Raw genomic sequence first — 26,862 nt, 5'->3', positions numbered from 1 at the left:
AAGTACAATCTTTTGTAGACGCAGGGTTAAGGTATCCAGTCCAGTATTTACTCGGTCAAGGCTATATATTGGTTCAATATTTTACTCTTGGATAGACTCCCATCAGATATCTAACTGTAAACATTTGCGGCAACTTTGTAAAATAGTTAATAATGGGTACCCCATTTATCACTCGTCTTACTCTTAAAATGTACACATCGATTATGACACTCAGCCCAAAACTGTTGGACTAAAACTAGGTGAGATATCCAAAAATGAAATCCACATTCCATAAACGCAGGCCTTCTATACGGACAAAACCAAAGCAAATACACGAAGACAAATGAAGAACAAAAGGAACATAGTTTGGCCTCACTATGGACCTGACAGTAGCACAATCATGTATGTATTTAAATAAGATAGATTTTTATTTGTTTCAAACAAGTCAAAGGTATCAATATTTATTTGGGAACTGACAATGCACATACAAACAAAATTTAACTCGAGTCCTGTGACTTAGACTTTCGTACCGATGACTCCAGTTACACAAGAACTATGTCTTATTTATCACTCTGTAATTATGTAAGATCTTGAAGATCAGCCATTAACATTTCACATTTTATTCAAGGAGAAGAAACTGATATCGGACGACAAAGCATCACCAAAAATAATACGTCCGAACATATACAAAATCTGAGAAACATGTATGCTGCATAACAAAAAGATCAGTCACCTTATTCTTCAGACACAGGGCATATCTCAGATGAGTTTTACAGACAATGTATTTCTTATCTAGACTTTTGGAAAAATCATTGACCCCGTTTCGCCGGCCTCGTCGTTAACGACTAGTTCCCTGGTACGAAAAATAAACATTGGATGTTAACATGTTTCGTAAAAAAACAACTGTTTTGAATGCTTTCAAAGTCCAAAGTCGTTGGCATTTAAATAAAGACCATCAGACAATTTTGAACTACAACGCCATGAGCAGAAAAAAAATAGGAACATAGAAGCGATTTAGTTATCGGGGTCTTATACATGACAACATGAAAAGTTGGCACATTTACAAAGAGCCATGTGCTACTGTGAAAAATTATGCAGCAAATCTAAATACAGTTTTGTGTAAATTGAAACAGCCCTAGAACAAAACTCTAAAGAAATTTATATCTTATATCCTTTGCGCACCGGTAACGTAGTGAAACAGGTAAAATTTTTGAGTCCTCAAAAACGGGCCAATATTTAGAGTGAATGCCTATAACGCTTTTAAACGGGGTATTTTTTTCTATCCTCAAAACCTGGCCCCATTTTAGCGTAGGAACCCTGAAACGTTTATTTTTTGTTTTTAATTCTTGAAATTGAAACGTGTATTACTTAAGCTTCTAAAAAGCGGACATAAAATTTTATTTCACTATCTTAATATTTTACCTTTTAAATTCATGACAAATAAATTTTGTTAGCAATGTATTGATTTAAAATACCCTTTTTATCGATATAAATCAATAAACTGTTAAATTTGCATAATTTAAGCATTCTTAAGAAAACCCTGACCTATTTAAATTCCAATCACGCATAATAAAGCCTTATAAGACAAACAAAAGACTTCCTTAGATTTGGAGACAATATATGGGTTATCTCGATAAAATTATAAAAGTGATCAATGAAATCAATCTTAATGGTAATATCGATCATTATTGATTATTTTAATATTAGATGCTGACATTGGGGAGGGCGGGTGGGGGTGGGGCGGGGAGGTCACTTATATAGGAGATTTTCTTTGCCTTTAAGCAAACTTTTTTTTCATGTGTAATTTAACATGTCTCTAAAATTTATAAACAATATGAAAACAATAGGCATTTTGTATGCATATGCCGACAGAGTTATCGCTTCTTTTTTTCGAAAACGATCGTTTTCATTGTTTCTAATGCGCTTTTAAATTGATTTAACAAGTCTTAAATGCGTGAATATGATAAATACTTTAAGTGTTAAGGTGACATAAGACGGTGAATCGTTACATACAGCTGGGATTATATTTCCCTCATTTAACCTTATTAACCTTTTTTTCTAAAACTATATATACTCAATTCTGATAATGGTTTAAAGCACGTTTTCGGGATATGCTTAAATAAAAAGATTCCTAGTGTTGATAAAAAATCATTTGAGTTAAGAAATGAAGTTGGTTGTTTGCGGCGAAATCGATACATCATGTCTATATTCCTTCGTTCCATCGACGAAATTACGAATGCCGGATGCTATGTTTACCTTACTTAACTAAACAATAACTTCTCCAACATGTCCAAGACAATTGTTTTTCTGGAATTCATTTTTGAGCAGTATTTCTTTTAGCAATATCCTGATTCATAACGAAAAATAGTATATATATTCAATAACAAAATTTCACTTGATGGTGGAATATTTAAAATTTGACACAAGAAATGCCAGAAAATATAATCATAATGAGATGTTTTTCTGCAATACATACTATTTCTAGCCACTTCGGCAGTCATGTAAAACGTGCATTTTGCCTATTTGATATATCTGTATTTATAATGTATGTATTTTCTTAACTTTTCAACGTATATATATATCAAATATTCTTTCTACATAATTCATAAAATAAAATTAATATCAACTTTCTTAGTAAAGAAAGCATGGCGAAGATACAACAGTTCATAAATATTAAGGCGCACTGATCAATGGTAAGGACATATTTGCGTCTGACTGCTAAATTTGAGTGTAACATCAATTGTAATTCACATCTAGACATGTGCTACTTTTTTCGAATTAGGTACGTAGAATAAGCATGTTTAGAAATAAGCTCTTACTTTTTATGAACATTAAGTTAATGGCAACATGTAATATAATTTTCACCTTCTGTACTGATGTCTGATCTAATAAATATGTCGCACAAAGTATATCGATCTCCATTACAGACGAATATAAACCATTTACCATATTGATATTTTCTCTGTTTAGTTTAGTATACCAATTCGCTTTAAGTGTGCCCTCCATCACTCATTTTTTCCATAAAACGTATGTTGAAAACTTTACATTTTCAAAATAAATACAAAAATGCTGTAAAATAAAACGCCCTTTTTAACGAAATTGGAAGACGGAAGTCCAATTTTTGTGCTGTTTTACATATGGAGTGTTTGTGCTTATGTGACACATTATAGAGAGAAATATAATGCATGTCATCAAAGTTCTACATTATTGCAAATAGGGATTCGTTTGCATATGAAGTATTAAAAATGTGACTTTTATTTATGCCACATTTTAGAAATGCGTTATGTATGAGGGTTGATCAAGACGTTGTGTCACTGCGTCCATTGCGCGTTTATTCGTACAAATTATATAAAGATATTAGCTTATTCAGTAATGATTACACAATTAAATATTAATTCTTTTGGTTGTCATGTTTTAACTGCACAGGTCTTTAAATTTTACCCTTGATTACATTTTATCTTCCATAATCAGAAAAAACCAACCAATCAAACACACTTGCAAATCTACACCAAAAGGGTGCACATAACCTTTTGAAATAATAGTGATGTGAAACCACGTATATCAGAAGTCGGCTGTAAATAAAGAGGAATAACAAAAAAGAAACAGTAATATCATTGTGGGTTAAAGCTCGCTTGTAGTACCGAATCTTGTTCTTACTTAGTGACAAAATATCAATATCCGATGTTAACAACACAACGTCAATGACTTGTGGTGATCATCGTTACCATGATTTCTGTGCATTTCTATAAGTATCGATAAGTATGAAAAATTCAAAAAGTATTTCAAATATATCAGGGTAACTTGGCAGGAGTTTTTGTTATTTTCTTTTTATCATACCCGTTTTCACGGCTCAAGTTACATCATTCTTGGACCAACCCTCGTATATGACTTGTCATTTCATAATTTCAAAACTATTTTCTAAATTTCTTGCAGAATCTATTAACATCTCTAAAGCTGTCTGACCATTTTGAATGCAATCTATAATCATCAAAAAACGCTGCGTCAATGTACAAATGTACAGATATTCACGTTTGGTGGTTACAATATATTGAATGCAGAACTGTTTGCTAAACACCGTGCGCAACGGTTTGTAGTGATCCTGCAATTAACATATCAATATATAATTGGGTCATTCCATGAGAAAACCTGTATTAGTGAAAAAAATCATAATTAAGATAGCACAATGTCCATAAAGAACCTTTTTTTACCGTTCAGGGCCCATAAAGCTCCTAAGGAGAAAACTTAGAAAAATCCTTAACTTTGTAAAAGTTCCTAAACAACATAGCACAAAAGAAAATTGTAAACTTTATAAGATTTATTGATAATCTGCATTGCTATGCCAGACTAAATGTGACAATATTGTTAGACATTCCAACTATGTCGGCGATTGTCCACAAAATGCTTTGAAACTTTTCCCTAAGTTAGTCCCTTAGGGAAAATTTTCACTTAGGAGCTTTATGAATACGGGCCCAGATCTGAAAATTTGAACTAAATATCTTTTCTTTTTCAAGAGTAATTTTAAGTAAGCCACCTAGGGCATATTTAGACGTGACATTTACAACGTCATGAAAGCAGTATGACGTCGCAAGCCATAGCGTGTATTTTTCAAGTCATTAATGCAACAAAATTTGCATAATTATCTCTTACTAAGCATCATCCGTTTAAATATTAGGGACCGTTTAAAATGATTTGACTGAAAAACAACTTAAGTGCATACTTTTGGTTTCATCACACATCCAACTGCACGTCTCTATATTTCCATGATTCATTGTCACTTTGGAGTTTCCGTTGTCATGACAACACAAATAACATACATTTGTAAAATATGGTTACAATATAATTGTATCTAGTTTTTACAGCTCTAGCTCTCATATGCTTACATAATAAGGTAACTTAAACAAAAAATCTTCACCAACGCCACCGACATGCAAATAACGACAACACCTCATAAATCGTATAAGCTAAATGCAATGAATTCTTCATGCAAATGTTTATTTAAGGTGATATAGTTTTAACAAAATCAGGCTGAGTCATTACACAGTAATTCAAGAAGTCATCAAAAATAAAATTAAAGTTAAACGGGTTCATATGGATGGTCCTTATAATGGCAGAAACTAGTTTCTGCTTCATTTACATTTGATGTGATTTCGGTACAAATGTTACGGCGTATTTCTAAAGGAATTAATGAACTGTTTTTAAATGCTATTGAGTTCATTTTTATTTCACTGACTTTGTTTGTTACAATATTTGAGTTTATAGAGTACATTTGTAATCATTTGATTTCTGCTCTCATCAAACGGAACGGGACCGCCTGTGTCATCAAGTATATTGCATCTGGAAACTTCAGTATGATTGGTTGAATTTGGATAGGTTCTCATCTGAAGACCTGACTAGGCACGGATACTTCGTTTCGCCCCGGTGATACTTCATTAGTACTTCTTTTCATTCCCTTTCCAAGGGACATGTAAATAAAATAGCTTCGGGTTCTGATAATTGTATGTGAGACTTCTTTCGTAGATTTTAAAATTATTTAAAAAACATTCAAAATTTAAATCAAAATCTTTAAATTCCTATCTCTTTTCTCTTTAAGTGTACAATTATATCATAAACTTTCTTGAAATCTGTCTGAAAGTGCTAATAAGGTACTGGGTATAATTGTACAAAATGATAAATCATCATGTTGAAAAAGGAGATTCACATATTATTGATTTCTACTTCAAGATCGAGTTCCAACTGCCCCCATTTAAACAAAGATACTTTTTAAAGATGCTACATGGTCTTCAAGCAATCCGTGGGAAATTGTCCATTTTTTTCCTGTTTGAAGATATTTCGGGCCAAAAAAAGGAGACAAGAACTCAAGCGGCCCCTTAAAAGCACTAAGAATGACCTCTTGAGCAAATGTAAGAGTGGACATCAAATCTTGATAACTCAAACAGGTTTCAGGCCAGGTTCATAAATCTTGGCATGTATATTATTATGTTCGTACATGACTTATGCTTGTAGGTCAAAGGTCATGTTCTCTATTAAAGGTCAAGTGAAAAGTGTTTACGCTTCATGATATTCATATACATTGATTGATCTTCTTAGCGTTACACAAAAACTTTCCCCGTAATAAGACAATATGACAACGCATGACCAATGTTTGTCGGTTACAGGTGAAGGTCCAAGTCCAATATCAAGTATAGATTTGTTTCTTCTCCGTTACTTTTATTTGCATTGGAGAACTTTTGAGTACTACAAAGAAATTATTCCGATGATTATAATATTTGTCAGCTGCATGAACTATTGCTGTCGGTCTAATGTCAAGGCCACTAATGTCAAGGTCAAGTAAACTTGTTTTTCTAACCAGTAAGGACTTCCGTATATCCACTGCAAATCCCGGTCAGTTTTTTTTTCATCTATCATTGGCCCTGCGAGGTGTCGAGCGGTTTGTTTTAAATAACACCAAGCTATCGTTATACAAAGTACCAGACACCAACGTTAAGAATAACTGCAATATGGAACTGAAATGTTTGACTTTTCAGTACAAAATGTAGGAGGTTTCACATATCAATTACCGTGTGTCACCATTTATTTTATTTTTTTTTTATTTTTTTTTTTTGTAAAGCATTTTACATTTCCTATACACACATCAATACATTTTACAATAGTCCAATAACAGTTAAATTGTTTATTGTTTAAAATTAATATTTACATATTTTATGAACCATGGTCACTGACATTTTATTCCCATTTGAAAGACAGTAATAATAAAGTACGATGATATGTCAAGAAACATTTAGGGAAGATAATTGTTAATTCCATTGATATCATAATAGCTCATTGATATGCAGTGTACTGATGCATACCGAATTTGTGGGTGTAATTAGAATTTCGACACATTTGCGACATACAAATTAATGAAATAGATGTTCACTATACGGTCACATTAAATTAGAAGGTAAAATAGATAGTCGATATTTTAGGAACGGTTGAGCATGATTATGTAATTAAGAAAAATAGCTCCTGTTGAAAACTGTATATTTAACATCATGTATCCTCTGATTTATGACGCATTTGTTATATAATTGAAGTGAGGAAGAGGGTTTAATGATATACATGTTAAGAATGTTTCATGAAAATCAAGAATCACCAGTTGTCATCGTAGAAAAGCAGTATTAAATATGAAATGAAATACATAAGCAACATCAATTAATTGTATCAAGATTAATAAAGTAACATAGCATCAGATATTGTTGTGCACGCGTCACAGTTCATGCCAATTTGTTCGAAATTTAGAAATTGCTTGAAATATTCAATAATGGAAATAGAAAAGAAGATATTAAGTTATTGTGTGCATTTTAGGAACTTTTTGCCTCTACAAATACTTCTTTTTAAACAAAATACACTCCCGACAGTGTTATTTATGCTACCGACAATTAAATGCAAGTTCGAAGGGATTTTCGCTTCATTTCATATGATACACATTAAAATATTCAATTCAACAATACCGCTTTATAATTTTCGATATCTAATCTCATTTGCTATATTATAAGTCCTAAACTGAATATATTAACAACAAAAATGTGCCCGGATACATTCTGTATAGGAGATGTTGCATTTCAAAGCTGCAGGTAGTGACTGCAAGTTAAACATGTTGTTTTATCTGTGAACTGTATAAAATATAACATATCTAATATTCTGAACAACATGATATCTAACTTTGAATTCTTCTTTGCGTATGTAAATCTATTTATTAACATTATATATAAAAACATATTCTCTATTATGAACCACAATTTGACAACAGTTAACTTTAATTAATAAATTCTAGTGAACGCGTTTATCGTTCTCAATCGTAAAGTCCGATAAAAATACTGAAATAATTTGTATTCAAAAGAATTGAAAACATAAGTATCATGTATATATTTCTTTTGAGAAATTGATATCTCAATGTGCCATCTTTGGTTATAAGGAGCATGGCAAGAGCCAAATAATATAGAAGTGTGTGAATATAAGTGCTAAATGACTTTTGAAAGAATGACATTGTGATGAGAAATCCCCTCCCCTCAACCGTGATTTCGCCAGCTACGATCAGCTAGCGGTTAAAATGTATCAAAGAAAATACGAATCTTACCATTTCATCTTACTTATATATAAAGACAATGGTAAATCACGATCCGACCCAAGCAATCAGAGGCTGATAACATTACTTTCAGTAATCTAAAAAAAAATGACAAAATTTTACATGATAACTTACATGGTCGGACTTCGAGTACCTACATATCATTTCCAAATAAACAATAAAATACTTACAAGAAACATACTTGGATAACAGCTTCCAATAACTTCGAAGAAACAATTTATCACAATCTAGATCTTAACAGTAGAGTATATATTCCAATGCTTGACAAAAGACAGGCACTTCACGCAGTTTGGTTAGACGCTATTGTCTATAAATTAAAACATTTAGGCATTCGAGGTAAAATGTTGTCAATACTGGTCGACATCCATTCTCATATGGCAAGCTATAATTTTGTAAATAACACTCAATCATGTTTTTCCCGGTAAAACAAGGAATTTGTCGAGGAGGAGTTATCTCCACTTGGATGTATAACCTTTTTGTAGACGAGCTCTTAAACACGTTAGAACAAAGTGGTCTTGGTACATCCGTCCTTGGTCATCAAACAGTTAACACGACCCTTGCCGATGATATAGCACTCTCAGCAACTAGCCCGGGTAAGTCCAGAAAATGTTTGACATAACTTACTGCTACACATGTAGATTTAGATATTTAATTAATGCTAGCAACATTTTCGTTATTGAATTTGGTAGACAGTCACGTACTGTGAACCCACGTATCTTAAATATTGGAGAAAATACAATCAAGCAAACTCAAAAAGTAAACATGTAGGTATACATTTGAACAGTAAATTTAATGGCCAATACAAAGTTGACAATGTACGCCAAAAAGCGAAGTCTTCATTATTTTCCCTCTTATCGATTTATCTTGATCCGGATTACATAAACTATCAAAAATATGCTTACCGAGACTATTATTTTGGGCCAAACTATGGAATTATCTAAGAAATCAATATTACATTTACTGGTAAAAATGTTCCTTAGGTTTGCAGCTATAGAGGTTCAAACCTTTGAAATCAGAACTCGAACTGAAATGTGTCTCAGCATGCTTGGCTTGAAATCCCTCCAATCCGAAGTAGATAAAACAAAGCTGTGTTTCCTAGGCAGTCTTTGCAATATACCAAACTAATTGTTAGTTAAAGAAAAATTAATGCGAGGCTCTTAGGGTACATATGTAGGACAGGCGACAAAACTAGAAGGATATATTCCTGATGTTGTAATTATCCTTACCAAATATAGAATATCGCATTTTCTCATTGACTATATCCAAACAGGTACTTCGAAGAGAAAAATAATTGGAATAGTATATGCAGAACTAGTATTCAATCTTACGAAACGGAATTCTGGCGTTCCCACATTAAATATGATAATGATTTTAACAGATTTAGATTTTTACATACTACTATTTGAACACGCTTTAACATGGGCTTGTGCAACCGATAGTGATAGTTTAGCTTATGCACATATAGTTAGCAAGATCTGGATAACGAAAATATCTGAAAGGAAATATATGATTTTATGTCACTTTTGTGGAATGTTATTCACCGACTCTCTTTATCACATACCCTTTAATTGCCCTAGAGCTGAAATCGAACGACACTTATTCTATAGGCGCATTGAAACTAAGTTTGGCCAAGAAGTGATATATGAACTTAGAAACTGTTCAAATGAGACTAACTTGAAGAAACTTATTGGTAAAAAATGGATTTAATTACTCATAAAACGTACCTACACACTGTGAATAGCTTTTTCCTTTGTTGCAAAATGTTGTAATATCACACACCTATAAGAGTTAAACGATTTCTGACCAATTATGGTACTGTTCACATTTATACCTGTGTACAAGCTGTATATCATTAAGATTAACTTAATCACTATTATTTTAATGTGTATTTGTAAAATATGTATCAGATGAGCCTAAATTGTTCAAGCTAATTTTGTATTGTTTATTGCTTTGTAAACGATGAACTCAAACACATCTGGTATGTTGTTTAGCAAATATTTCTACCTATAATGTACCTCTGATTATTTCCTTTCTGACACTAGAACTCAATTTAGTTTCAGTCGATACTTTACGCGGGCGACATTGCATTAAAAGCTCTTTGAGACGTAGAATTGTATTACCATTGTATACAAATCCTTTAATTCTTGAATGTTCAATTCCCTATCATATGGCCTTAAACTGCTTTGGTACGTGCGCTTATGTTAAGCAATTTGCAGTTAATAAAAGCTGATTTTGTGATCTTGATTGTAATAATTCGACTCGCATAAACTTATTCTTTTTTATGAAAGGCGTTAAATAAATGCACGGAAAAATACGCCAAAATCTGTGTCCTATTTTGCTGAATATAAGGGACTTATGAAAATACTGAATAAATTTTCAAATTGCAGAAATGAAACATCATTTATTTGTCTTTTCTGCAGCAACGTCACAGCCACTAAAGCGGGTGTTTCAGCAACATTATTATAACTCTACACATATGTGATCCTGCAATTGTGGTTCTTTTCCGTGCCATATCTAAACAATTCAAACCTATTGTTTTATGTACTATCAAGTACATCACTGCAGTTGTGTTCCCACTTTTCAGTTCAATTAAACAGAACGAGAAATAGAAAACAACATTTTTTCATCTAAAAGTCTGCATATATTATACCATTTATATACTATCCGGATACATTCAACACTGCTCAAAACTGTTAATGCAGCACAGAGCTGTCTCATTAGCAACATGACTATCTCCTTCACGACAGAGCTATCTCTCACAATAAAATGTGATTAATTTTACTCCCCAAACATTTTCGGTATATATTGTATTTCCAAATGCATTGGATATTTACAGCTATCTCACGCCTACTCGGTGTGCTTCTTAATATTAAGTAAAATGTAAATATTTGACAATGAAAGTGCTTTCATGACGATATGGCAAAATTCACTGCTAAATCAGCTTGTTGGTAAACATCACCACGACCACAAATTAAGAATGAATTAGCAAACTTTTAAAAGTTCTCTGTAAAGTTAAATCATATCTACATCGCCTACCATTCCCCGATTTTTGATATTCGATACACTGCTTACCGTATACCTCTTAAAGAGGTAGCTCTGTAGTTTACCAGGCGTGTAGTATCTATTGATTGTATTTCTGATTTTTCTTGACCCTGATATGACACCTTTAAAAGCGCATATACTGTTAGCACCTTGTTGATGCGTTTTTGTGCTTTTTCAGATTGATAAGTGACCGTTTAATTTGATAAATCATTTTTAACATAAAATAACAATTTTCTTTTTGACACCCTATTCATCAAAACCCGCGGAATTCATGTGCTTATGCATGGAAAAATATGTGTGTTGTAAATTACCTTACGGAATACTTTTATCAAATGCCTGAAATGTAATCTATCAATGTAGATTGTTTACATACAGCTTATAGGCAAATTATCTAGGTTTTGTTTTTGGCAACTAAACATGTTCACACTTAATGTACCTCAATATGTAGCATGTGCACGTAGAAATGAGCATGTTCACGGAGAAACTGACGAATGTTCGAAAACAAGCTTCATAAATAAAGGAACATTAACAACATTAAAGTTGGACATAATTTTGCTCCTTTATATCATTTTTGCTATTTCTGATTGTATCTTCAGATAAAAGCTAAGAAAGTGTTAAACAATGTTAACCTTGAAACTCTTAAATAGTAACAGTAACAATTATTTTATGTCGCGTAGTAGTTTTTGAATGGAAATGTTAAAATCTTTAATTTCAGGCAACATATTATTCTGGAAGGGCCTCAGGAAAACTTAATCAAATAATAGTTAAATTTAAGCCATGGGAAAAGCGTGCATGAACACTATTGGTAACAAAGAGTATTAAAGGAATATAGGAAATATTTGTCTGTTTGTTCAATTGCTTGGGGGAAAGCCTACTTAGATTCCGTTTCAATTTTGATTAGGTTTAATGTTGGCTTCAGCTTATAGCACAATTCAGAGTTGCTTCCCTTGAAACGTCTTGGGTAGGTACCATCGCTATGTTTAATTATCATTTAGGTGGAGGCCAAAATTAGCCGTAATCTTACTTGGCCCTAAAGCTTTATTTTATACGATACAAATTTGGATATGTTCTTAAACAATACTGGACTGTCATTTTTGATATCAGTCGATATTTATTTTCTTAAAAGATGAATATGCTAATGTTTATTGGGAGGCATGCCTGTTAAAAAAATAATGAGATGTGAGCAAATATTATGTAAAATTTGTAGAAAGAGTAGTACAATTTATAAATTTCATATACTAATAAGCAAAACTTGTCAGGATACATGCCCTATAAAAGAAGTTGCTATTTGAATCTGTAGGTATAGACTGCACGTTAAGCATTCAGTTTTCTCTCTGAATAGTATGAAGTTTAAAACATTATATATTTAGAACAATCAACAATCATCAGTTTGCGAACGTTTATATTTTCTTATTTATAAACATTGAGACATATCATATTCTCTATAGTGAACTACAATATGACAATTACTTACTCAAAACAACTCTGCGATTCGTATGTCGAATGGAAGGCATAAAGACCAAGGCACGTCGCAGTGTTTGATCTTATTCATTATGATCAATAAAATTACCGAAATTAAATCATTTTCAAAAGACACAGCAAGGGTCAATTAACTTTGTTGAATAAAGCTATAAAATTTGTCCAGACGTTTAATGTATTTGGAGTCATTTTCAGTGAAATAGAAAAAAGTTGAATCGGTGCGCCACACAAATAAGAAGTAAAGAAGTATCACGAATGTCGTTCTCTTGTGTAAAAGGTATATCTCAGTATGTCATCTCTGGTTATAAAAGGCGTGTCAAGAGGAATATTATATAGACATAGGTGTCTATACGTATTAAAATGCATAAAGGGCATAGCATTTGTGTGACCAATCTCCTTCGCCGATCTACGCTTTTCGCCATCCTCTATCAGATAGCGATCAAAGTATTTTGAACAAAACCAGTATCTCTCCTATCTATCAATTATTAGAGTCTCATTAGCATTATGTTCTTTAGATGTCACGCACTCAGATATATTGTTTTGTTGAGATGTTCTTAAGTGTATCTTCATTCACGAAAAGGAAAATAAGCGAATGACAAAAAGTGTATTCTATCAGTTGAACAAATTCTACAGTGTTTGAATTTGTTACATATTTATATTTATATGAGCTATATATTACCACCGTACAAAACACATGAAAGGGGGCGATTAGACATACGTATAGTGTGCAAAAATTCCCTTTAATCATCTTCATTACCTGTTTTAAAGCGAGAAGTATTTACGCAACTGTTTCATTTCAAATCGTTTCAGTATAATAAATATATTTGCTCGTATATCAACTTTCTTAAATCATTGTAAACTGATTCTTATTAAGATAAATATTAAATATTAAATGTAATGTAATATAAATATAACAAATAATATAATAAAGATATGTAAATTACTCATTTAAGCACATTTATGTACAACTTATAGATTAAGAAAAAAAACAAGTTTCAATGTATAATCATCTGCAGGCACAAGATAAATGTATCCTGTCCACAGATATACACAAATTACAAACTTCTTAATATTTCATGAAAATCAGATAAAAGATAAACATTAATGACTGTTTTGGAAGAGAGAAAAAAAATCATGTGGTCAGACTATTCAATAGACACTGCTCGGTTATCTTATTTAACTTTATGACATACCCGAAGCGAATATTCTAGTCAGCTCAAAACTTTCTGCATTACAGAAAAAGGCAGTTATGTTGCTGCGTACATGTATACAGTATACGAAGATAACGTGTTGATGACACCCATACGATTTGACCCACATGTCCTCTAACCAGACAACTATTCTCAATTCTATGGATCTTTCAGTCACTTATTTATTTACTTAAGTTTTGTTTATACCTAAGCCTGTTTTTTTGCAAATTAATTACAATGAGTCCTGAAAATTTCATGTAACTCCTAAACCCTTCTTTCAAATTTTGATTCTGCCAGAGAATCGCTCTAAAGACGTAAGACCTAAATTCTAGGCATTGAAACTAAAAGTACAATCTTCAGGTAAGCACAATCAACTTTAGATATATGTGTAGCTAGCTGCATCAAAGTACACATTTTGAAAAAAAAATATCTAAAATATCATTTTTTTGTGAAAAATTATTTATAATAGCTGAAGAAAATGATCCTTGGTAAATATTTGGAAAAGAAATGGAGACAACTCCGCTGAAACCTCATTGTGGACTTATGTACATAATATCTCATGCAAATCATGCACTTCTTATCTCAAGGCATGAAAAAATCATGCCTAACTGCTGCAACAGTCAGCACTTTGTACAGAATATGATGTTATGATTAAATTTTGTTAAGTATGACATGTTTTGTTTAAATTTGTCAACAAACAAACTTGAAAGGTTAAATCCAACAGGATTTCGAATGAATATAAATATGTTGGGAAAGCTATTGCTATAAAGAGAAATTTTTGAAAAAATATATAGGAAATTGAGAAAAAAAAAATAAAACAATTTCAGGACAGTCAGATGCATGACTGTGCTAAAAGATTTATAAGAGATAACATAGATTGCTTACTTTTCCATTGCATTGATATAGCATTGACAGGGTTATGATTGACAAACGGTGTTCACTAAACAATTTCATTTTATAAACAAATTGTTTCCCATGTATAAAGAGGGATTAAGGTAAGTCTCTACAAATTCTACTAAGCTTGAATGGTTAGGTGGTCGAGTTCTACAGACATGTGCTGTACCTGTCATCTTAATTATTAGGTAAATATGAATTATGTCTTAATGGTATTTTACCATTTCAGTTTGTCATTTGAATTTTAACTATTAAGGCTTTTTCGTACGGTAATTAGATATTTGCGATTGAAGACGAAGTGGGGTGTGAACACATAAGGCCATCAAACGGGGTATAAGTGTTGTAAAACATTTTTGTGATAATTATTTCCCCCATAAACAGATCTTTGTGAAATTTTGTTAGACACAACTTGCGCGTGAAAAGCGGGGAAGGGGAAATTTAAGAAAATACAACGTAAACGATGTCGAAGGCTCCCGTATTTAATTCACTCATTTTACTGTCAAAAAAGTCTATATGATAGAAAGATTTTGGCATGATTTTAGGATGAGGTAAACATCACCGTGTAGGTTCCAACGGGCCTATTAAACTATTTCTTTAATTAAATGGAAGCCCCTAAGCTAAAAGATCGTCCTAAAATCGGCAACATCACAAGTAGTTTAGGCTAGGCAAAAATGTTATTTTTCGACGCCATTTGCGTAAATGGTGTGAATTTAACCTTTTTAATGAAGATCAGTTTTTTTAACATGTTATGGAGGATGCCGCTTCTTTTTGAAGTTCCCGCTAACTACGCTTGAAGATGATATGAAGTAGTCATGACTTTACAAATCGATACATAGTCGACGTTGAGTTAATTTAAGATGATAACGAAATATTGTTAACGTGACAACCTAGCATGCCCGTTATATTTTCAGAAACCCTCGAATCGGAATAACTGAGTGTTTGTTGTTATTGTTTTGAAGTCATCCTAAAGTTGGAAAAACACAATATTCGATTACAATTTAAAGAAATAAATGTATGATTCAAGAAATGTCAGCATATTATAAGAACACGCTTTTTTTTCTTGCCTTTGTCATTATGCAAATGATAAGTTATAGGGTTATTATAACAGTACATTGATCTGCCATTTTGCCTTCGATTTATAATACAACGTCCAATTCACTTCAAAATTTTACAGATAAAGCTCTTACAGCTCCTACTGGTTTTACGAAAAAGATTACATAAATGCAAATCTTTCACAAACACCTACGCCGAAGCCGACGATCAAGTAACAACAGTGTTCTCTGTATGATATAAAACAAGAAGAGTTGATTAAGAACATGCTAGAAAAATGTTGACCTGAACATAACAAATAATTTTAAAACATAACGCAGTAAAATTAAGAAAAAAAAAAACACTTAAAACACACGCAACGTGAACGAGCTGATACGGTTCGTCCTTATATAGCGGGTTGAGTTGACATATACACGATTCTACTACGAAAAAGGTAATTTTGGTATAAATGTTACGACTTATTGCTATAAAAATCAGTGAAGTGTTTTTACATTCTATTGAATCCAGTTTAATTTCACTGATTTTGTTAACAAAAATGCTTGAGGTCATAAAAAACATGTCATCCTTTAACTGGTTGTATTTTAAAAGAGGATTTTATATCGAGATTCCTCTTTTTCAGCCAAAACCTTAAAAAAAAGCGCGCTTTTTTTCCAAATTCTGTTTGTCTTTCTTCGTAAATTTTTTAGCGAAGAAAAAATCAACACGCTTTTCTTCACACATTTAACCTCATCACCTAAAAATTTACGTGCTTTTTTCCCAATTTACAACATACTTTCTTCGTAAATTTTTCAACGGAAGTAAAAATCAACACATAAAATGACATGTCATGATACATTTATTTCATATATATATAATACATATAATACATAATAAAAATGTTATTTGGAAATTTTCAAATATAATAAAGTTCGTAAATTTACGAACAACCGTTTAATGGCATTTCATAAGAAACAAAAACATACTTAAGTTTTAGCGCTAAGATATTATTAATTAAGACAAGTTCATAAATTTACGAATGGAATAAGTCGTAAAATTTTCATAATACATAAATTGGATTTTAAAAGTCTTCAAAAGAAGTAGTTCGTAAATTTACGAAGTTTGCCAAAAGCGATGTTATTTGGAAATTTTCAAATATAATAAAGTTCGTAAATTTACAAACAACCATTAAATGGCATTTCATAAGAAATAAAAACATACTTAAGTTTTAGCACTAAGATATTATTAATTAAGACATGTTCGTAAATTTACGAATGGAATAAGTCGTAAAAATTTCATATAAACTAATACATTAATTGGATTTTAAAAGTCTTCAAAAGAAGTAGTTCGTAAATTTACGAAGTTTGCCAAGGCTTGGCATGAAATAAGGTAACAAATAAAAATGGAACAATCAGCTTTGCATATGTATAAAAAAGAAATGTGCATTGAAAAAGAAAATACAAATGCGAAGAAATGTAAATCTGACATAATTTGTTAATTTATGTACAAGTATCAGCTTCGTAAATTTAGGAAGTAGCTTAAAGTAATACTAATTTCTTTTTTTGCAAAAACCTGAGACACTTCCACTTCGTAAATTTACGAACAAGATGAAAACTGTGAAAAATTTACAAATGCGAAGAAATGTAAATCTGACATAATTCATTATTTTATGTACAAGTAACAGCTTCGTAAATTTACGAAGTAGCTGGAAGTTACTAAAATTTCTATTTCGCCAATATCTGAGAAACTTAAAAAGTTCCACTTCGTAAATTTACGAAACAAGAGGAAAATTGTGAAAAAATTATAAAAGTGAAAAAATGTAAATCTGACATAATTTCTTAATTTATGTACAAGTAACAGCTTCGTAAATTTACGTAGTTGCTTGAAGTGATTAAAATTTCTATTTTGCAAATACTGAGAAACTTAAAAGTTCCACTTTGAAAATTTACGAGAGAGATGAAAACTGTGAAAAATTTACAAATGCGAAGAATTGTAAATCTGACATAATTCGTAAATTTACGAAGTAGCTGAAAGTGATTTACTTGTTTATCATTCTTAAAAAATTGAGAAACTTAATAAATTTACAAACAAGATGAAAAGGTGAAAAATTAACAAATTGTAAGAAATGTAAATCTAACAAAGCAAAAAAGTTGTTACTTGTCCGTAAAATTATATACAAGATGAAAACTGTGAAAAATTAACAAATGGGAAGAAATGTATTTGGCACTGTTCGTAAATTTACGAACAAGTAATAACTTGGTTATTAAATTTATGACGTAGCTTAAACTGATCATTAAAATTGTCCATTATTGCATAACTCTGAAGAACTTAAATGTCAACTTCTAACTTTCAAATTTTAAGAAATATAAATTTACAAACAATTTAAGTAACAACATAAATTTACAAAGTAGCTTAAACTGATTACAATTAATATGAAAAAATAGGCTTTGTGTATTTGTTTATGAATTTTCTAAATTTACGAACTGTTACAATGTACAACACTTAATATTTCAATTATAAAAATATACCCTGATATCAGAAATTAAGTTTTAAACCAATCATATTGGTAGACAAAATACAAGTATATCTACTTATACATGTTCTTCCACTGACAAAGAGATTCATTATTGACAACCTTATTAATGTACAAAAAAGTAATGGTATGAAACAAGAAATTTAATGAAGGTATACTACAACCATTTGTATGTTAGTGAAAACTGAATCAAACTTAAGAACAAAAAGTTTGAAATACTGAGACATGTAACATACTGACCAAGCAATTTAGCTCCATCAATAATCAGTTACACAATCTTGATGCGAAACGAAATATCAAGAATGTTACATGAAATTACTCAGGTGCTGAATAGATCAATACGTCAGTCTAATAAGAAGTAAAATTATCTTTTGAAAAATTAATTAATGAATAGAATTCATACATTCGTATGTATGTGTATATATAACATATATTTCTAATTCAAATACAAACATGGAATCAGTTAAACTGAATGATACTCTCTGCAGCAAGTGCTTGACACTGCACTTCCACTCAATTGCTTTAATCATTCTGTGAAGTTTCAATTAGGTACCTTTAACATTTTTCATAGTATGCTCTGAAGAAGAATTATAAAGGGAGATTATTATAAATTTAGGTAAGGTAGGGTTATAGTTCTTGGGCATTTCACTTCAACCCTTAAATTATTGATCATTATGTCAAGTTTCAATCAAATGCCATTAATACATTTCAAGTTATACTCCAGACAAGCATTATTTTGTGTAATAAAGGGACATAATAAATTAGATGCCCACAGGTAACATGTCTAGCCCGCCAGCTGTCAAAAGGACTAGGAGTTGCACATGACACCATGTCTAATTGAGGCAAACATGTATGCCAAATAAAAATCACTGCAAGTTACAAAATAAGTTACTTATGGTGACAACATAGGGAAGTAAATCTTTAAAAAAATTCTAAGTCCACACAAAAATCCTTAGCAGTAGAGATAGGTTGAAATACACCTCAAAACTGGATGTGTCATGCATATTGTACCTCAGAAAAGTGGTCTTGATTTTTCCCTACAACCAGTTATAAAATACAATATAAGCTATTTATAGTAACAACAAAGGGAAGTAATCCTTGTTTCTTGCACATGACACTCTGTTGTATGATGGTGAACAATTGTGCCAAGTTACATCAAAATCCCTCCATGTATGAAAAAGAAATGCTACGGACAAAGTCATTCTTGTATCTGTCCTCTGACCTCCAAGTGTGACCTTGACCTTAGATCTAGGATCCTTATTCTTCCGCATGACACTTCATCACATGGTTGTGAACAGTTGTGCCAAGTTTCATCAAAATCCCTCTATGCACGAAGACAAAATGCTCAAGGCAAAGTCATTATTGAATTTAACCTTTGACTTCCAAGAGTGACCTTGACCTTTGAGATAGGAACCTGCGGTTTGGGCATGACACTCTGTCTAACTGAGGTTAACATTCATGGCAAGCCAAATATAAATGTGATTGCTCCATGCAAGTCAAAGTTATGGTCCGGACAAACCAACTTGGACGGTACCGAACAGCCATTTGGAGCGGGCTTGACAAAAATATGGTTGAAATATGGTTATTCCCGACTGCACTTCTGCTCAATAACTTCTATCATTACATTATGTTTCAGTCAAATGCTGTTTGTACTCTTGACAAGCATTATTTTGTATAAGGGGTGATTGAAAAACTAGACAAGGAAGAGTTATTGTTCTTTGACACTGCACCTACTTTCAATGGCCTCTCACTAAATTAATATTCAATCAAATTCTCTAATACTTTTCCAGTTATACACCAGACAAGCAACATATGATAAAGGGAGATTACTCGAACATTAGGCAAGTCAGAGTTTTGTTCTTTGGCATATCACTTCCTATCAAAGAACCCCACTGTTGAAGCCCAACAGGAAGACAAAGCAAAGAAATAACTAAAAAATTCTAAGTCAACAGAAAAAATAAGTGTACAAAATCAGATATGTCAAAATTCACCTAAAAATTGAATGTATCATTAATGTTTTACCGCAGAAAAATATACTTGGCTTTTACCCAAGGCAAATAACATAATTACAAAATAAACTATTTTTAGCAACATCAAAGGGAAGTAATTCTATAAAAATTATAGTAAGCGAACAAAAATGGTACCTGCCAAATAAAAACAAAAGCACCGCAATGCAGAGCAATATATACATGAAACAAAGACATATGGCGTTTGACCCCTGTGTGACACTGAAGGGAGCCATTCGAAACATGCACTCTGCACATCATCTTAATGTGGTGAACATTTGTGCCAAGTGTCGTTGAAATCCTTCAATGCTTCAAGAGTTACACAGCAGACACGAAAATTCTATCGGATGTACGGACATCAGCATTTTGTACAAAACATCAATAATAAGTATTGAAAGAAATAAAAACTTACTAGTAAACAAGAGTGCCAGAATGTCACAATATACGCCCGTCACAGCAAATTTCTTTACACTAGCATCTGTATTTGCAAATGGAATTTTAATTTTCTAGTTGTTTACAATGTTTGTTATTTTAGAAATTATTGAAATTCTTTTATTTTTCTAAGTCCACAAAAAAAATCCTTACCTGGTAGAGATACCTTAAAATGCACCCAAAATTTGAAAGTAACATCAATGTTGTACCACAGAAAAGTGGTCTTGGTTTTTCCCTACGGTCAATTATAAAAAAGTTACAATGTAAGTTATTTATAGTAACAACTAAGGGAAGTTAATCTTTAAAGAAAAAAAAAAAAAAAAAAAAAATCAGAAAAAAAAAATTACAAGTCCACATACAAATCCTTACCAGGTAGAGATAGCTCAAAATACACCTCAGAATTGGATGTAACATGCATGTTGTACTACAGAAAAGTGGTCCCGATTTTTCCCTACGACTTGTAATGAAAAAGTTACAATATAAGCTATTTATAGTAACAGCAAAGGGAAGTAATTTAAAAGAAGGGACCAGTGCATGACACTCCATCTCATGATGGTGTACAATTGTGCCAAGTTACATCAAAATCCCTCCATGCATGAAGTAGAAATGCTCCGGACAAAGTCATTCTTGTATCTGACCTTTGGCCTCTAAGTGTGACCTTGACCTTAGACCTGGTTCTTGCGCATGACACTCCGTCTCATGCTTGTGAACATTTGTGCCAAGTTGTATCAAAATCCCTAAATGCATGAAGAAGAAATGCTCCGGACAAAGTTTCCATTCTTGTATCCTTGACCTCTAAGTGTGACCTTGACCTTACCCCTAGGGACCTGGTTCTTGCGCAAAACACTCCGTCTCATGATGGTGAACAATTGTGCCAAGCTACATCAAAGTCCTTTCATGCATGAAGAAGATATGCTCCGGACAAAGTTTTCATTCTTGTATCCTTTGACCTCTAAGTGTGACCTTGACCTTAGACCTAGGGACCTGGTTCTTGCGCATGACACTCCCTCTCATTATGGTGAACAACTGTGCCAAGCTACATTAAAATCCTTCCATGCATGAAGAAGATATGCTCCGGACAAAGTCATTCTTGAATTTTTCATTCCTGTATCCTTTGACCTCTAAGTGTGACCTTGACCTTAGACCTAGGGACCTGGTTTTTGCGCATGACACTCCGTCTCATGATGATGAACAATTGTGCCAACTTTCATCAAAATCCCTCCATGCATGAAGAAGATATGCTCCGGACAAAGTCATTCTTGAATTTGACCTTTGACCTCTAAGTGTGACCTTGACCTTAGACCTAGGGACCTGGTTCTTGCGCATGACACTCCGTCTCATGATGATGAACAACTGTGCCAAGTTTCATCAAAATCCCTCCATGCATGTTGAAGATATGCTCCGGACAAGGTCTGTGGACGCCCGCCCGCCCGCCCAGGGGCGTTCCCATAATACGTCCCGTTTTTCAAACGGGCGTATAAAAAGGAAAAAAAAATTGGTCCCAGTAGGGCTTGAACCTACACCCCCCTAAAAATTGCTGTAAAAGTAGGTTGATGGTACTAGGAATTTTCTTCAAAAAAGGAGGTTCTCTATTAGTGATCCAATACCGTAACACTTAAAAATTTCTAGAGTGTTCACAAGGTTTATCTGTAATTTGATCTAGTGAACTACTTTTTATACCCACATGATCCACTGTCGAACTTGGCCGAGATTTTATGAAGACAAACAGTCTGACCAAGCCTTATATAACTAAATGTGAACAGACGTACAGATTGACAACGGACAAAAAGGAGATCACAATGATACCTTTGAGTGCTTTGTCTTCCAGTGATATTAAAAATGTGCTGATCTGTTTATTGCGTAATACTAAGTGAATGCCTGGAAGGATACGAAACCAATAAACTGCACGGAAATGACTTTTTAACATTACAAAACACAAAACAAAAGTGTTCCAAGTGTGTGTTTACTGTAAGAACACACAGAAATTGACCCAAGTGTGCTAACAAAATAGCTTTCCAAACTCTGTCCATCATAATAAAAAGTTCTTTGATACATCTGGTCATTATAAAAACATAGATAATGTACAGTAGTAAATGTCCCAGAAGTTCGAAGATGATTATCAACCCTATGTGTCTTTTCCTCTCATCATCGGTGAGTATGGTGATCCATCTTGAGCTATTCCATCTCATGATTCGCCTTCCTGAAGACAAATAATAGTTACCATGTTATAATTAAAAGAAAAATAAAGTAACAACCCCTGAATGTCTCAACTTTCTGGCTACTGGTGGCAAAGGTTTATGCCTTTGCCACCAGTGCAGATCAAGATCAGCCTACACATCTGTGCAGTCTTATCACAATCTGCACTGTTCACTTTTATGTAAGTATTTTTTCTATTAACTCCTCTACAAACTTATACATGGTACTGTCTGAAAGATGGAGCAGTACAGTTTTGAATTTTAACAGAACAGGGAGGCAGATTAAATCAGGAAGAGTTAATTATCATTATGAATAAACAATTAAACTATTGTTACAGGTCCAGTATTTTGGAAGACATTTGAGCCATGCCATGAGAAAACCAACATAGTGGGTTTGCAAACAGCATCAATCCAGACCAGCCTGCGCATCCGCAGAGTCTGGGCAGGATCCATGCTGTTCGCTTTTAAAGCCTATTGGAATTAGAGAAACTGTTAGCGAACAGCATGGATCCTGACCTGACTGTACGGATGCGCAGGCTGGTCTGAATCCATGCTAGTTGCAAACCCACTATGTTGGTTTTCTCATGGCGCGGCTCATTTATATTAATATACATGTGTGCCAAGTTATAGAGACATTCTTCTAGTAAGTTATTGATGACTGAACGTTATGGCTAACTCTGAATAATGTTTGCTTTTTGGTCAGTTTTGATGTTATTAAATGGTCACAATTAAAGGCTCACACTTTTGGTTCACCCAATTAATCATTTAAACAGAAACAAATTAATACCTTTATTATTCTAAAAACATTGATATAAAATGCACACTGTTTTTCCTTTACCTGTTTGTGTGTTTCTCTTTGGCACTGCTGGTGTTGTTGATTTAGTTTTTTTTCTATTGACCTGTACTACAGTGCTTTGACGGTTAACACCACTTCTTCCTGAAATACACAATACAGGAACATAAACAAAACGAAGCAAAAAATATATTTATATTTTTTTAAGATTCAATTGAAAAGGAAAGGAAATTATTTTTAAATTGGCACTATGCTCTAAAATGCTTGAAACAACACAACCACAGTACATTATACCCTTGTAAACTTGGTGTTATTTTTCAGGACCAAATATTTTTTCAGATTTTGTTTCATGATATAGATCTGTGTTATTGCCTATTCTATGGCAGTAGTCATTTTCTCATCATGAAAGTCAGCTTTAATTCTTTATCTGCACTAAGTTAAGGCTAAAACAGTTTGGCTGAAGAAACACTCACATTTTAACACCTTCTACAAACATGACAAACTAATTTTTAGGTTGTTGCCAGTCCATCATTGTTAAAAGATTCATTTGAGTTACTCCAAACCCAAGGTGTACTAGTATATTATTTCTAGTACTTATAATATACCATGATTCTTTGCATGAAAAAGTAGGCAGTTGCTTACAGACTATGGGGGCCATGGAAGGATGGTTAGGTGAACTGTTCGATATAACTACGGTATATAACTGAATTATTTTTGAAAATAAATGTAAAGCCGAACAAATACCTCCTTGGATACGCTCTGTTTTTTTCGACTTCTGCTTCCCTCGGCTGGTTTTTAAATTTCGTCTTTTTTCACAGGATAACTGTAAATGTGTTCAGAGAAATCATGTTAATAAAATGTTCTGATATGATGTCTTAATCTTAAATTTTAACAGTAGCTATTTCATACATGACTGGACCTTTGATCTTCAAATGTGACCTTGACCTTCCATGTATATGTCCAAACCATTCAATATGCTCTAAACAAGGTGAAATTATTTGGTAAAATTGGCTCTTACATTGGTCAGTCAGATGCATAAAAATATATATTATATTTCACTCGTAACTCACCAATTAACACATTACAAATACATAATAAATTATAAATAATACATAGTATTTATATAATTACCACAGGTCTACTTGTTTCCTTTTCCAACATCTTTTTAAGTATTGGATCCAGGTTGTCTTTAATGTTTCTTTGTTGTTTTTTTTTGCTGTTTTGGTAGTTGGGTAATCCATATAATATCCTCTTTTGTTCTCATTGGCATCACTGTATTTATTTTCTCCAAAAAAGCTTTCCACCAAAGATGATTTTCACTGCTTTCAAACATGTAACTAATTGCACTGATTTGTTTTTTAATTGTCTCAATTTTTTCTAGAATGTTTTTATAGTTTGGTTTTAACTGTTTTATTTTTGAAGTTGGTAGATTTCTGAGAAAAGTACCTCTGCCATCTAACACGGTCCATAACTGATGCTGTTGCCCTTTATAAACAACCTTTATTTTTCCAGATGTTTTCGTAATTTTAAAATGTAACGGTTCACTGACGCCTTTTACTTTTGTTAGTGAAGATTCTAGCCATGACTTAACATCCCATAGTTTCAGTGTACTTAAATCTTCAATGTTTCTTACTAGATTCAGTAATTGGGGAACTGTTTCTGCATCTGTCGTTCTAAGTTTTTCTGAGATCTTACTGAATGAGGCATCAATGTCTTCGTGCGTATGTCCTACATATAGAAACGACATGTGGACCTGAAAAAGAATTTCAGTTTCTACTTTAAAAAGCTATTTATTTCTATATTTGATGTTATTTTTGGAACGAATGCTATTTAGACCGGTTGTTACCAATATCCTAATAGAATACCCACCTACTTAATGTACTATGTACGTAAAGTATGTACTCCGGAGGAGATTTAGCTTGTCATTGGACTTGTCTGAGATAACATGCCCATAAATATTTTATTAAGTTTGGTGACAACTGGATGAAAAGTGTTTGAAAGACCTGACAAGAAATGAATGGTGGGAAGTGATGGATGGATAAATGAAAAATAACACGCCTTCATTCCAGATCATAAAAATAATGAATGAAGACTTCAGATCACAAGCATTTCTATATAATCATTTAGAGGAAAAGAAAACATAGGGCCATAATCCAGAGTTTCCAGTCAAGAGACCCCAGTACAGAGACTCCTGTCAGAAGACCACAGTCTGAAGACTCCCGTTTGAGACCCCAGTCTGAAGGCACCTGTCAGAAGACCCCAGTATGAAGGCTCCAGTCTGGAGACCCCAATCCAGAGACCCAAGCTCCAATGACTTTGCTCCATGGACTCCATCCCCAATGACTTCTGTCTGGATACTCCAGTCTGCCTACTCAATCTTGACCTGCACTAATGAATACATACCTGTGTATCAAAAAATAAATTCAATCTATCCATTTTATAAGAATGGGTGGCCAAGTTTCTAATTGATAACTGACCAGCAATTGCTATTACCTTACTACAGTGGGCATTTAAAAATTTAAAGTACATTTCATACCATATCTGAATCAGTGAAAGAACTTTCAACAGGGTCTGTTGTAACAACTTCTGCAGAAAGAAAACAGCTCAACAGAGTATCACCATTTGGATGCTGAAATAAGTAAATAGAAGTATTAGCCTAATATGTGTTGGGTGGAGAGCGGGCATCTGTCTCCAAATAAGACAAGACTTTTAGTACTTGTTGCACTTCTGTCTTCCAGAAGTTTGCCAAAATAATTAAATCCTAAAATTGGAGTCATCTATATTATAAATGCTCAATAAGGCGTAAAGAAAAATTGTTTGTTTCTGGTATCCCGGCCTACCCTAAATTTTTGGCCCGACCCTAAATGTTTTTATGGCCTAGGATAATATTTTTTTTCAACTTTTTAACAAAAACATGCAAATCTATACTTTTTATGCTTTAAACATGCCCAGTGTTGTTAGAAATCAACTTACTGTCATGCTCTAAAGGCATAATCCCGTTATTTGTAATCATTTTTTGACAAAAAAAAAATAATTTCCAAAAAGTCTCCCTTAAAAAAAATCAAAAAAAAAAAAAAATTCCGACCTACCCACCCTAATTTTTTTTAGTATGTTACCGGAAACAAAGATTTTTTTTAGGCCTAATGATATGTTTAGATATTCAACATC

The 26,862-nt window shown here is 32.7% G+C and overlaps 1 protein-coding gene across 3 annotated transcripts; it reads right to left on the bottom strand.

The window, feature by feature from the left end:
* Positions 1–22,134: 22,134 nt before the first annotated feature.
* LOC123541109 (uncharacterized) lies at positions 22,135–26,363 on the bottom strand. 3 transcript variants are annotated; one of them, XM_053550092.1, is made up of 5 exons: positions 26,231–26,343; positions 24,826–25,422; positions 24,439–24,517; positions 23,740–23,838; positions 22,135–22,906 (listed from the first exon to the last, which is right to left on the bottom strand). In XM_053550092.1, the coding sequence occupies exons 2-5, from the start codon at positions 24,853–24,855 to the stop codon at positions 22,560–22,562; spliced, it is 555 nt and encodes a 184-aa protein (XP_053406067.1). In that variant the 5' UTR covers positions 24,856–25,422; positions 26,231–26,343; the 3' UTR covers positions 22,135–22,559. The 3 variants fall into 3 exon arrangements, 2 of the variants coding, with proteins under 2 accessions (XP_053406067.1, XP_053406066.1); XR_008372099.1 differs by having other exon boundaries at positions 22,656–22,906; positions 24,826–25,447; positions 26,231–26,363; XM_053550091.1 differs by lacking the exon at positions 26,231–26,343 and having other exon boundaries at positions 24,826–25,868.
* Positions 26,364–26,862: the final 499 nt, after the last annotated feature.

The sequence above is a fragment of the Mercenaria mercenaria genome, chromosome 8 (genome assembly GCF_021730395.1).
Source record: "Mercenaria mercenaria strain notata chromosome 8, MADL_Memer_1, whole genome shotgun sequence".
In the NCBI taxonomy this organism is placed as follows: Eukaryota; Metazoa; Mollusca; class Bivalvia; order Venerida; family Veneridae; genus Mercenaria; species Mercenaria mercenaria.
Note: the sequence above shows the minus strand (reverse complement) of the source record. Positions and strands in the feature narration are given on the sequence as shown.

What these genes read in the sequence shown, in the direction of transcription:
- LOC123541109 (XM_053550092.1), bottom strand. Translation starts at nt 24,855, where the DNA reads ATGTTGGAAAAGGAAACAAGTAGACCTGTG. An exon ending in AGGAAACAAGTAGACCTGTG is followed by an intron (nt 24,518 to 24,825) that starts GTAATTATATAA and finishes ACACATTTACAG; the next exon opens with TTATCCTGTGAAAAAAGACG. An exon ending in AACAGAGCGTATCCAAGGAG is followed by an intron (nt 23,839 to 24,438) that starts GTATTTGTTCGG and finishes TGTGTATTTCAG; the next exon opens with GAAGAAGTGGTGTTAACCGT.